The sequence below is a fragment of the Gorilla gorilla genome, chromosome 5 (genome assembly GCF_029281585.2).
Source record: "Gorilla gorilla gorilla isolate KB3781 chromosome 5, NHGRI_mGorGor1-v2.1_pri, whole genome shotgun sequence".
Lineage (NCBI taxonomy): Eukaryota > Metazoa > Chordata > Mammalia > Primates > Hominidae > Gorilla > Gorilla gorilla.
Window position 1 is genome coordinate 52,161,991 of NC_073229.2, and position 13,611 is coordinate 52,175,601.

General features: G+C 47.9%; 1 protein-coding gene across 2 annotated transcripts; it reads right to left on the reverse strand.

The window, feature by feature from the left end:
• Positions 1-1,614: 1,614 nt before the first annotated feature.
• LOC109025084 (small ribosomal subunit protein eS10) lies at positions 1,615-10,285 on the reverse strand. 2 transcript variants are annotated; one of them, XM_031012356.3, is made up of 6 exons: positions 10,181-10,285; positions 9,221-9,370; positions 8,831-9,002; positions 5,880-5,957; positions 2,531-2,586; positions 1,615-1,708 (listed from the first exon to the last, which is right to left on the reverse strand). In XM_031012356.3, the coding sequence occupies exons 2-6, from the start codon at positions 9,368-9,370 to the stop codon at positions 1,667-1,669; spliced, it is 498 nt and encodes a 165-aa protein (XP_030868216.1). In that variant the 5' UTR covers positions 10,181-10,285; the 3' UTR covers positions 1,615-1,666. The 2 variants fall into 2 exon arrangements, with proteins under 2 accessions (XP_030868216.1, XP_030868217.1); XM_031012357.3 differs by lacking the exon at positions 10,181-10,285 and adding an exon at positions 9,945-10,148.
• Positions 10,286-13,611: the final 3,326 nt, after the last annotated feature.

Consider the following 13,611-nt stretch of genomic DNA (forward strand, 5'->3'; position numbering starts at 1 on the left):
ACCATGCATGGATGACTTTTTTTTTTTTTTTTTGTGGAGACAGGGTTTCACTGTTACCCATGCCGGTCTTTAACTCCTGGACTCAAGTGATCCGCCTATCTTGCCCTCCCAAAGTGCTGGGATTAAAGGTGTGAACCACCATGCCAGGCCCCATTTAACCAATTATTGTCCATTTGTACACAATGCTTACCCCACAGTACTCCACAAATATGATTCCCAAGTCCCCGGAACCCATAAGATGCACTTCCAATTAGCTACCAGCTTTTCTGGCTGAAAACATTACCTTGGGCCTGTCTTGAGCCACTGGTTGGTTCAGAGCTGGTATCTCAAATGCTTTAACCACCTCCATCCCAGTAACTTGTATTTACTGCAAGCAGATAGTCATGGTGACTGATCTGCAAGCCAAGGTTGGTGTCCTGCCCAGCAAAAGTCCACAGGATTGTCACAGCTCTCACTGGGCTATGCCAAGGTTCCCTTCTGGCATTGTGTCAGGTATATGTTTGCAGTCCCTTTCCTGTACCCACGGTAAGATCACACTTGATCACCAGAAAACTGTATACACACCTCTAGTCCATTTAGTCATGCCATAAGATGACGGATCACCACTTGGAGTCCAAGGAAAACTACAACTCATTCCTTCCTTAAAGGAACCCTGCATAGCAAAGCTCCTACTGCCCAGTATTTATCCCTATTATGTTAAGACATAAAAAAGTTGGTCGTGCACGGTGGCTCACACCTGTAATCCCAGCACTTTGGAAGGCCAAGGTGGGCGAATCACCTGAGGTCAGGAGTTCAAGACCAGCCTGACCAACATGGGGAAACCCCATCTGTACTAAAAATACAAAATTAGCTGGACATGGTGGCAGATGCCTGTAATCCCAGCTACTCGGAAGGTTGAGGCAGAACTGCTTGAACCTGGGAGGCGGAGGTTGTGATAAGCTGAGATCGCGCCACTGCACTCCAGCCTAGGCGAAGAGCTAGACTTCATCTCAAAAAAAAAAAAAAAAAAATTCAGATGACTTTCAAATGTTTTGGTCCTTTTTTGAGACAGGGTCTTGCTATGTTGCCCAGGCTGGTCTCAAACTCCTAGCCTCAAGCAATCCTGCCTTAGGCTCCTGAGTAGGCGTTAGCCACTTTGAACAGCAGCAGTTTCTGTGCATTCTTGTTTTCTCCCTTGATTCTTGTCAACAAATGCTGAGCCTTGAAGACTTAGATTAGTAACACTGGCCTAAACACCGAAGGATTCCAAGTGCACCATTTCCTTGGTCGTTACCTTTCATCCTCCCTCCCCAGTACTTCTTATAGTTCCTGACAGCAGGCATAAATCACGACTCCAGGCCAACCGGCAACTTTCCCACCATGCTGAGCTGAGGCAGCATGGCTGGTCTAAAGAAGGGACCCAGTTTTCCAACTGCAGCACCATATGGGACACCACTCTGCAGGGAGGCGCTGGCTAGAGAAAGCAGGGCACACGCCAAAGCCAAGTACAGCAGCAGCCGGTGTCACCCAGGACAATGACAACTCCCCAAACCAAGCCTGTACTGCCCCATTTACATTCTGACACTTAAACAGTTCCTGTTCAGGCTGCACAATGCAAACAAAATGGACAAAAGATTAAGGTTTTTTGGCTGTAAGTTTATTGAATGCAAAAGAATCCTCTCCAATTTTACTGAGGTGGCTGACCACGTCCACGACCAAATCCGCCTCTCTGTAAGAGAAAGCACATCACATCAGCATGAGCAGCACTCTGGTTTGATCTTTCGAGGTTTTGCTAACTTTCAGGCCTCATTATAACTCCAGAGGCCCCCAAATGTAAACCAGCTGGGAGAGAGCTGAGTACAGGATATAAATCCCAGCACTGCCCCTTACTGGATGTGAGGCCATATCTAACATCTAGGCCCATTTCTTCATTGGTAAAGTGGGAGTATGGCCACCCACCCAGAGTGTGTTCATACATACTCCTATGAAAGCATCCAGCACCAGGATTGGACTGTTTCTACTGTACATGCTTCCTTTTTACAAACGACATTATCTGAGAGCAATCGTGTGCTATGAGGACCTGCCATAGGACAAAAGTGATATGCCAGTACTATGCCTGGATTAACTAATCTCACAACTACCTTAGTAGCTGTAACTATCACCTTATTTTATAGATGGGGAAACTGAGGCAGAGGGGAACCTACCTAACATTACATCAACTGAAAAAAGATGGAGGATTTGATTTCATACCATCTTGGTTCTTAAGCCCACCCACCTTCCAGTGTTTAGTTCAATGTCAAGCATTAATGAAACAGAAAATACTAGTAGGCCACATGTACTGATTTCTGAGACTCATTTCAGTAATTTATGTATTTACAAAAGTTTGCATGCTACAACTCAATGTAAAATTTGGAATTTGGAAAAAAGTGGGAGGAGGGAACTGGTTGACAGGACCCACCCATACTATATGACATCCCCACAACTTGCAGAGCAACCAGACTGAGGCCAGAACAAGTGATGGCTCATGGAAAACAAATAGGAAGATACTCACAAACTGGAATTCGGTTGCTGACCCAGCCCCAGCCTCGGCTTTCTTGTCGGCACCAGCTAGAAAGTGAAACATCGATTTAGAATCATCATATGATCTAATCTACTATAGAACAAGGGAAGACAACTCACTGACTCCAATCTTGCAGGAAAAGCCAAGTACCACTCTGTTAAATATAAGCAAATTACACCAGTGGTGGGGAATACCTTCTGAGCCACCTTTGTCTCTCCTGGGGCACCCTTCTCAGCCTTCCTTATGTCACCCTTCAATACTCACAGCCCAAACTATAAATCCTCCCAAAGGATTCCTACTTCCTATCACACTGACTGACTTACCCACTTCAGAGCAGCATCTAGATAACAAAGGGAGTGTAATTATGGAAGAACTAACATGTAAAGGGCAGGGCCCACAAAAGCCTTAATTACCACCATGGGAGAAAAGCAGACAAGATGCTGCCCGGTCCTATATCCCAGTCACAGTTCAAATGGAGATGTGTGCAAAATTCCCCAGTTTTCTTTTACTTATTTGAGACAGGGTCTTACTCTGTCACCCAGGGTGGAGTGCAGTGGTACGATCTCAGCTCACTACAACCTCTGTCTCATGGGCTCAAGCGATCCTCCCACCTCAGCTGGGACTACAGGCAGCTAATTTTTATATTTTTTGTTGGTTTGAGACTGAATTTCGCTCTTGTTGCCCAGGCTAGAGTGCAATGGCGCGATCTCGGCTCACTGTAACCTCTGCCTCCCAGGTTCAAGCGATTCTCCTGCCTCAGCCTCCCGAGTAGCTGGGATTACAGGCATGCGCCACCATGCATGGCTAATTTTTCTGTATTTTTAGTAGAGATGGGGTTTCTTCATGTTGGTTTCTGCAGGCTGGTCTCAAACTCCCAACCTCAAGTGATCCGCCCTCCTCGGCCTCCTGAAGTGTTGGGATTACAGGCATGAGCCACCGCGCCCAGCCCTAATTTTTATATTTTTTGTAGAGATGGAGTTCTGCCATGTTGCCCAGGCTGGTCTAAAACTCCTGAGCTCAAGTGATCTGCCTGCCTCAGCCTCCCTAAGCGCTGGAATTACAGGTGTGAGCCACTGCACCCAGCCAATTACAAAGACTTAGGAAAAAAAGAATGTAAAATATTTCACTACTGTTTATACTGATTACATGTTAAATTAACACGTTTAGATATTTTTTAAACCGATTTATTTATATTTATTTACTTATTTTTTTTTTGAGACGAAGTCTCACTCTTGTCCCTGAGGCTGGAGTGCAATGATGCAATCTCGGCTCATTGCAACCTTCGCCTCCTGGGTTCAAGCGATTCTCCTGCCTCATGCTCCAAGTAGCTGGGACTACATGTGCATACCACCACACTCGGTTAATTTTTCGTATTTTAAGTAGAGACGGGGTTTCACCATGTTGTCCAGGCTGGTCTCAAACTCCTGACCTCGGGTGATCTGCCCGCCTCAGCCTCCCAAAGTGCTGGGATTACAGGAGTGGGCCACCACGCCCGGCCCTGATTTATTTGAGTTGGTTGGTGGGTGGGGTCTCACTCTGTTGCCCAGGCTGGAATGTAGCAACAAGATCATAGCTCGCTGTATCTCAAACTCCTGGGCTCAAAACAATCCTCTTGCCTTGGCCTTCCAATTAGCTGGGACTATAGGCACGTACCACCATTCCCAACTCACTTTTACAAATATTTGATTAAATAAAAGACATTAGTACTCAAATAACCTGTTTCCACTTGCTTTTTCAAGTGTGGCTACGAGGAAATTTTGTATTAGATCTATGGCTCACATTGGGCACAAGAACAGGGGGAGGAAAGCCAATGCCAATAACGAATATGGTTTCAGTAATCGTTAAATTTCTTTTCTTTTGAGACAGGGTCTTGCTGTTGCCCAGGGTGGAGTGCAGTGGCATGATCTTGGCTCACTGCAACCTCCACCTCCCAGGTTCAAGCAAATTCTCCCGCCTCAGCCTCCCAAGTAGCTGAGATTATTACAGGCAGGCACACACCACCATGCCCAGCTAATTTTTTAAAGTAGAGATGGGGTTTTACCATGCTGGCCAGGCTGGTCTTGAACTCCTGACCTCAAGTGATCCACCTGCCTCGGCCTCCCGAAGTGCTGGGATTACAGGCATAAGCCATTGTGCCTGGCCCATAATCATTAAACTTCCAGTATCACCAACTTCCTCTGAACCAAGGGCTGGAGAAATTCATTCCTTCTACTACCCTGTATGGTACTCAGGTCAAGTGGTCACTTCTCCAAAAGATGACAGAAGGAAGCTAAGAGTGGTATAAGTTAGTAAAAACTCTTCTTGTACACCTTGCTTTTGTATCACAATCAACGAGTGACTTTATCCGGGTGGGCGCGGTGGCTCACATCTGTAATCCCAGCACTTTGGCAGGCTGAGGCAGGCGGATCATGAGGTCAGGATATCCAGACCATCCTGGCTAACACGGTGAAACCCCATCTCTACTAAAAATACAAAAAAAATTAGCTGGGCATGGTGGCGGGCACCTGTAGTCCCAGCTACTCGGGAGGCTGAGGCAGGAGAGTGGCGTGAACCCAAGAGGCAGAGCTTGCAGTGAGCTAAGATCTTGCCACTGCACTCCAGCCTGGGTGACAGAGCGAGACTGTCTCAAAAATGAAACAAAATAAAAAAAAAAAAGTTGAATCCTATTATTCCTTTGCAAAAATACTAACAAAAGCTCCACATTTTACCAAAGGTTTTTTTTTTTTTTTGAGACCGTCTTGCTCTGTCACCTGGGCTGGAGTGACAATTTTAACAATTACTGAAACCATATTTGTTATTGGCATTTGCTTTCCTCCCCCTATCCTCGTGCCCAGTGTGAGCCATAGATCTAATACAATGGCATGATCTCGGCTCACTGCGGCCTCTGCCTCCCAGGTTCAAGCAATTCTCATGCCTCAGCCTCCTAAGTAGCTGGGACTACAGACGCCCACCACCACACCGCCCTAATTTTTGTATTTTTAGTAGAGACAGGGTTTCGTCATGTTGGCCAGGCTGGTCTCGAACTCCTGACCTCAAGTAATCTGCCCACTTCGACCCCCCCACCAAAGTGCTGGGATTACAGGCATGAGCCACTGAGCCCGGCCTGAGTTTTGTTTTTTAAAAAATCCCAGCCTTCTCCTAATTCTCATCTATGAAATCACTGCATGAAGAAAGAAGCACAAAGGACTCCAGCTGTTCTGATGCTCTGCAGAGTGAAACCAAGAATCTTTCCTGGTCATTTTGTCATCATCAAGGGCTGAGCCCCACCCAGCCAGAGCCAGCTGTGAGAATCCAGACATTTCACCCCAACACCCCTAATATAGGTGATGCATTTACTCACGTGGCACAGCACTCCGTCTGTAGGTATCTCTGTCAGCTTCCCCTCTTGTGAGTCTCGCAGGTCGCTCACCCTCCAGACCTATGTAAATCAAACCACACTGTGAACACAGGGCAATGTGAGAACTCTGTCCCTTAAAGCCAAGAAAACTGGCATTGCTCTCCTGTTGTCACTCTCAGCAACCACTTGGTTAAGATGGGTTAATGGGGACAGGAACTCCTTAAACCTACAATGTCAGCTAGAAATAATTATTTCTCCATAGAAACTTATTGACAATCTTGGCTGCAATCTCAAAAAAAAAAAAAAAAAAAAAAAAAAGGCTTCCATTCTGTTTCAACATAAAACTATTTTCCAATTATTGGACCAGTCTAGGTATCTAGCTATTTCTATGAACATCTGAATAGCCAAACTTTTGAACCTGACCCACGTTAAGTGGAAAACTTAGTATATGCAAATGGAAAAGGAAGCATCCTAAGCTGAAAGTCCCAACTCCAATATTAAGTACATAATCTAGGGGTTACCAAGAATCGTTTAGTTCCTCTTGGGCTTCTTCACATACCTGTTAGGCTGTGGGATATATATTAAGGCAGAAACTTTATTATTTATTATCTTTTTTTGAGACGGAGTCTCAGTCTGTCACCCAGGTTGGAGTGCGGTGGCGCGATCTTGGCTCACTGCAACCTCTGCCTCCTGGGTTCAAACAGTTCTCTCACCCCAGCCTCCCCAGTAGGTGGGATTACATGCACATGCCACCATGCACGGCTACGTTTTGTATTTTTAGTAGAAAGGGAGTTTCAACCTGTTGGCCAGGCTGGTCTCCAACTCCTGACCTCAAGTGACCCTCCCGCCTTGGCCTTCCAAAGCGATGGGATTATAGGCGTGAGCCACCGCGCCCAGGCTAATTTTTTTTGGTTGGTATCTTTAGTAGAGACAGGGTTTCACCATGTTAGACAGGCTGGTCTTGAACTCCTGGTCTCATGTGATCCTCCCGCCTTGGCCTCCCAAAGTGCTGGGATTACAGGTGTGAGCTACCACACCCTAAGGCACAAACTTTAAGAGCTACCTTAAAAAAATTATCATAAATGGCCAGACACAGTGGCTCACGCCTGTAATCCCAGCACTTTGGGAGGCCAAGGCAGGTGATCACTTGAGGCCAGGAGTTCAAGAACAGCCTGGCCAACATGGTAAAACCCTGTCTCTACTAAAATTACAAAAATTAGCCGGGTGTGGTGGTGCACGCCTGTGATCCCAGCTACCAAGAAGTTGAGGCAGGAGAATCACTTGAACCCGGGAGGCAGAGGTTGAAGTAAATTGGGATTGTGACACTGCACTCCAGCCTAGGTGACAGAATATAAATAAACAAACAAACACAATCAGTAACAATTTAATCAAGTATTTTCTCTAGCCAGTTACCTTGGAACTTACCTGGAGTCCATATAATTAAAATATGAACTATGTCTCCTTTTTTTTTGACACAGTGTCTTGCTTTGTTGTTCAGGCTGAGTGCCATGGCCACAATCACAGCTCACTGCAGCCTGGAGTTCCTGGGCTTAACCACAGGTGTGCACCACCATGCCTGGCTAATTTATTTTTTTTGTAGACGGAGTCTCACTATACTGCCTTAGCTGGTCTCAAACTCCTGGACTCAAGTAGTCTTCCTGCCTTGGCCTCCTAAAGTGCTGGGATTACAGGAATGAGTCACTGCACTCAGGCAGAATGAACTCCTTTTAGAGCAGAAATAAATTAATCATGTAATGGGTGGCAAAAACAAATGTCAGGCCCAACTAAATCAGAATATATCAAGCACAGATAGGCACTGGTATTTTTTTCTCCCAGGAGATTCCAAGATGTAGTAGAGAACTTTTGCTAAAAAGTATTATGGGCTGGGCGCGGTGGCTAATGCCTGTAATCCCAGCACTTTGGGAGGCTGAGGTGGTGGATCACCTGAGGTCAGGAGTTCGAGCCCAACCTGGCCAACAGAGTGAAACCCCATCTCCGCTAAAAATACAAAAATTAGCTGGGTGTCGCTCTGGGCGCCTATAATCCCAGTCTCGGGAGGCTGAGACAGAATTGATTGAACCTCAGAGGTGGAAGTTGCAGTAAGCTGAGATCGGACCACTGCACTCCAGCCTCGGCAACAGAGTGAGACTCTGTCTCAAAAAATTATGTCTACCTAATCACCAGAATCCCTTGGGGAGCTTTCATAACAAATTCCTGAGCTCCATAAGGTAACTCTCCAGGGGAACCTGGGCCCTCTGATGATCACATTTAGGAATCTGCGCATTTTTTCACCTCAACCTATGTTCTCTGCAGCTCCTACAGAGTTTTGTAACAAAGAACCATAACCTAGACAAAATACAGGCCAAGCACGGTGGCTTACCACCGCACTCCAGGCTGGGCAACAGAGCAAGACTCCGTCTCAAAAAAAAAAAAAAAAAGCAACTGTGAGCTAGCAATGATCCCAAGAATCAGAAGATAATTCTCCTCACACCACACATACATGCATATCCTTTCACATTGTGGTATACACCATCCGTTCTCCGCTCCAGTTTCTAATTTTTTCTCCTGTTGGCAAGAAAACTACAACACTCTTGTTTCTTTCGAGGTGGTAAACGGCTTTGCTTTGGACTTCTCGGGAACAGTACAACGCACTCTGCTGGAAAAGTTACTCAATGTTCTATACCACATGTGTCTGGATGTTTGTACAGGTGTGGGTGAAGAAAGTGACAGACTATCTGTGCTTAAGGCCATCTCATGGATGGCCTGAAGAACTGAGTCTAGTTCTATTCCAAGTCCCAAGGTTCTAGCACTTGACCAAATGCCTGCAGGCCAGAGCCCTCTAAAGCTGACATCAGCTAAGAATGCTTTTGTCCCTTACACAAAAGAAACTACCTTCAAATAGCTGAAGGCATTTGTTTGGAAACCATCTGAAAGCATTCGTTTGGTAACCATACCTTTAGGCCGAGGCCTGCCAGTCTCCGGACGGCTACGGCGTAGGGTGGCAGGCACAATCTCCGGGGGCAGATGAAGGTAATCACGGAGATACTGGATACCCTCATTGGTAAGGTACCAGTAGAAATGTCTCCAGGCAAACTGTTCCTTCACGTAGCCTCGGGACTTGAGAGACTGTAAGGCAGAAAACTACTGTTAAGGCGTTAAATAGAAGCTTGGATCATCCTAGGCAAGTCTCCAGTCCCAGCCAGCCTTTCAAGTTAGCAAGCAGCCCCGGCAGTCCTGACCTCCCTTTTTGAACTTGCCTTGAACCTTAGGGGAAGATCCCTCCATCTCATTCCATCCCATCCCGGGGAGGAAGATCCATCCCATCTTCCTCCTCACCCTCCTACCTGCATGGCCTTCATGACATGAAGGTTGGGCACATTCTTGTCTGCCAGCTCCGGGTGCTTAGGCATGTGGACATCCTTCTTGGCCACCATGACTCCCTCCTTAAAAAGGAGTTCATAAATGGCAATCCGGTTCTTCTTAGGCATCAACATCTGCAAGAAGGAGACGACTGTCAAGAGCACTTCTGAGTAACGAGGCCGGGGCCCGGTAATCAAGTTCGTGATCCTAAAGTGACCCACACAAAACCGTAGACAACATGCTGGTGGGAAGACTCAACTCCACAAAACAGATTCGGCAGAGGCCAGCTCCGTCAGTCCCCACCCCCAAACACAATTCAGGCGGAAAAGTTGACAGTATGTTAAAACCAGGATAGTGGTGCACATTCGCGCCAAACTTCCTTAAGTTCTCATCAATTACAAAGGTCAATGATGGGGAGAGGAGCAAACCCTGTATTATCGGGAGCAGTTGGAGGCCATCAGCGACCGTACCCAGCGCGGAATCTCGCGGCTGTACCATAAGGTACGCAGGAAAGGCCCGGAGGGGTAAAGCCCCGGCTTCTTGAAGGCGGCAGACCCCAAACCGAAGGGCTAAGGCCTTCGCACCCTCGTCTCCTACCTACCACTTCTCCCCGAGACTAGAGCTCCAGTGCCAGGCAAGGAGGCAGTCGGGGGAGTCCTGTTCCCAAGAAAAAAGCGTGTCGGTGGGACACCGTCTCCCTAGTCTCACCTGGCAGGTCTCCGCCACGCACTGGCTTCATCCTCCCCCTCTCCTTCGGACAATCTTCGCCTACCAGCGGCCCCCTACCCCATAAAATAAGCCTCCAGCCCCTATCGCTACTCAGAAATCGGTGTGTGGGGAGTGGGAGAGAGGCCCCCTGCCCGCATCCTGGGGAGGAGCAGCCGCTAAGGCGGCAGGATAACCCGGATGGGAGCCGATGGAACTCGAACTCCACAGAAACTCACCTCTGCGGCTGCAGGGTCCGGTACCGGGGCTGGAAAGGAAGGAGCATGCGCGGTGCTGCGTCTCTTCCGGGCTGGCGTGGACCCGCCCCCCGCCAGGACCCGCGCGGAGCCTGGGGTGGCCTCGGCGCTGCCTGAAGAACTGGCGGATCTGACCACAGAGCCTGACCGCCTGAGGGACTCACGCACGCACTAGGAAACCGCCGCCGGGAACTTCTGAGCTTGCGTGCTCTATTAGTACAGGGTCACTTATTTTGGGCCGTCGTTTTAGAAACGCTTCTTCTTTTTTTCCCGCCCAAAATCTATTATGCAAGTGATATATGCTCTTGGAGCAAGAAAAGAGAGAGAACATGTAAATCAGATGACGATAAAAGACTAAAAACATAATCCCATCAACCAAAGAGAATCGCTATTAACATTGTGGTATACACTTTTCCAAATTCATATGCACTCACACAAGTAGACTTTTTTTTTTTTTTTAATAAAAAACAGAGGCCGGGCACAGTGGCTCACGCCTATAATCCCAGCACTTTGGGAGGCCGAGGTGGGCAGATCACAAGGTTAGGGGTTCGAGACCAGCCTAGCCAATGGTGAAACCCTGTCTCTACTAAAAATACAAAAAAAATTAGCTGGCGTGGTGGCGGGCGCCTGTAGTCCCAGCTACTCAGGAGGCTGAGGCAGGAGAAGCGCTTGAACCTGGGAGGTGGAGGTTGCAGTGAGCCGAGATCATGCCACTGCACTGCAGCCTGGGCGACAGTGAGACTCTGTCTCAAAAAAAAAAAAAAAAAATTGACTCAGCATTTTGGGAGGCTGAGGCAGGAGAATTGCTTGAGCCCAGGAGGTCCAGACCAGCCTGGGCAACGGTGAGACTTCATCTCTACAATTTTTTTTTTAATTAACTGACTGTGGTGGTGCACGCTTGTAGTCCCAGTTATTCAGGAGGCTGAGGCGGGAGGATCGCTTGAGCCAGGAAAGTGGAGGGTGCAGTGAGCCGGGTTTGTGCCCCTGCAGTCCAGCCTGGGTGACAGAGCAAGACCCTGGCTCTATTTAAAAAAAAAAAGGCTGGGCGCGGCAGTTCAAGCCTGTAATCCCAGCACTTTGGGAGGCCAGGGTGGGCGGTTCACCTGAGGTCAGGAGTTCAAGACCAGCTGGCCAACATAGTGAAACCCCATCTCTACTAAAAATACAAAAAAATTAGCCAGGTGTGTTGGCGTGCGCCTGTAATTCCAGCTACTTAGGAGGCTGAGGCAGGAGAATCGCTTGAACCCGGTATGCGGAGGTTGCAGTGAGCCGAGATCACTCCACTGCACTCCAGAGCTTGGGCGACAGAGCGACACTCCATCTAAAAAGAAAGAAAGAAAGGAAAGTGGGGCCGGGCGCAGTGGCTCACGCCTATAATCCCAGCACTTTGGGAGCCTGAGGCGGGTGGATCACCTGAGGTCAGGCGTTCGAGACCAGCCTGGCCAACATGGCGAAATCCGATTTCTACTAAAAAAAAAATACAAAAATTAGCCAGGCATGTTGGCGGGCGCCTGTAATCCCAGCTACTTGGGAGGCTGAAGCAGGAGAATCACTTGAACTTGGGAAGTGGAGCTTGCAGTGAGTCGAGATTGCACCATTGCACTGCAGCCTAGGCGACAAGAGTGAAACTCCGTCTCAAAAAAAAAAAAAAAAGAAAAGAAAAGAAAAGTGGACCGGGCACGGCGGCTCAGGCCTGTAATCCCAGCACTTTGGGAGGCTGAGGTGGGCGGTTCACCTGAGGTCAAGAGTTCGAGACCAGCCTGACCAACATAGTGAAACTCCGTCTCTACTAAAAATACAAAAATTAGCTGGGCATAGTGGTGGGTACCTGTAATCCCAGCTACTCAGGAGGTTGAGGCAGGAGAATTCGCTTGAACCTGGAAGACAGAGGTTGCAGTGAGTCAAGATCTCGTCACTGCACTCCAGCCTGGGTGACAGAGCAAGAGTCTGTCTCAAAAAAAAAAAAAAAAAAAAAATTAGCCGGACATGGTGGCGGGTGACTGTAATCCCAGCTACTCATGAATCTGAGTTTTGAGGATTGCTTGAGCCCGTGGGTCAAGGCTGCAGTGAACCGAGATTGCCTGGCCAGCCTGGGTGACAGAGCAAAACTCTGTCCAAAAAAAAAAAAAAAAAAAAAGCCAGGCGCGGTGGCTCACGCCTGTAATCCCAGCACTTTGGGATCCGCCAAGGCAGGCGGATCACAAGGTCAGGAGATCGAGACCATCCTGGCTAACACGGTGAAACCTCGTCTCTACTAAAAATACTAAAAAATTAGCCAGGCGTGGTGGCGGGCGCCTGTAGTCCCAGCTACTCGGGAGGCTGAGGCAGGAGAATGGCGTGAACCCAGGAGGCGGAGCTTGCAGTGAGCCAAGATCGCGCCACTGCACTCCAGCCTGGGCAACAGAGTGAGACTCCGTCTCAAAAAAACAAACAAAAAGGCTGGGCGCCATGGCTCACGCCTGTAATCCCAGCACTTTGGGAGGATGAGGCGGGCGAATTATGAGGTCAGGAGATCGAGACCATCCTGGCTAGTACAGGGAAACCCCGTCTCTACTAAAAATACAAAAAATTAGCCGGGCATGGTGGCGGGCGCCTGTAGTCCCAGCTACTCGGAAGGTTCAGGCAGGAGAATGGTGTGAACCCGGGAGGCGGAGCTTGCAGTGAGCCGAGATGGCGCCACTGCACTCCAGCCTGGGCGACAGAGCGAGACTCCGTCTCAAAAACAAACAAACAAAAAGACTAAACAGCCAGGTAAGGTGTGCTGTGAACCTGTAGTAGTCCTAACTACTTAAGGTAGCTCTTTAGGCTGAGGTGGGAGGATCGGTTGAGCCCAGGAGATGGAGAGCAGCCTGGGCAACATAGCAAGACCTCCTCTCTAAAAGAAAGAAAGAAAAAAAAAAACTCCAAGAAAGTAAAACAACAACAACAACAACAACAAAACAACAAGACTAAACAATAGATTTGACACACTGACACACTTGAAAAGTCAGTGAGATTAAAAGTAGAAATGAAAATATATGTACAGATATACACAATGTAGTCCAGAGACTGAAAGAGAATATTTGATTGATTTTTAGTTGTTGTTTTTTTAATACAGGGTCTCCCTTTTTTTGCCAAGGCTGGAGAGCAGTGGCACAGTCACAACTCACTGCAGCCCCGACCTTCAGGGCTCAAGCCATCCTCCTGCCTCAGCCTCCCGAGTAGCTTGGTCTACAGGTGCACACCACCATGCCCAGCTAAAGAGATGGAATATTTGAAAGCAAGGATGAGACATGAGTGATAGAGTGAGAAAGTCTAATAGATGTCTAGGTGAAGTCTTATAAGAAAATAATAGAGAAAGGAAAGAAACACTGTCAGAGTATTTTCCAGAATTATTGGAAGACAATGTGAATCCTGAAAATCTGAGACAGGTC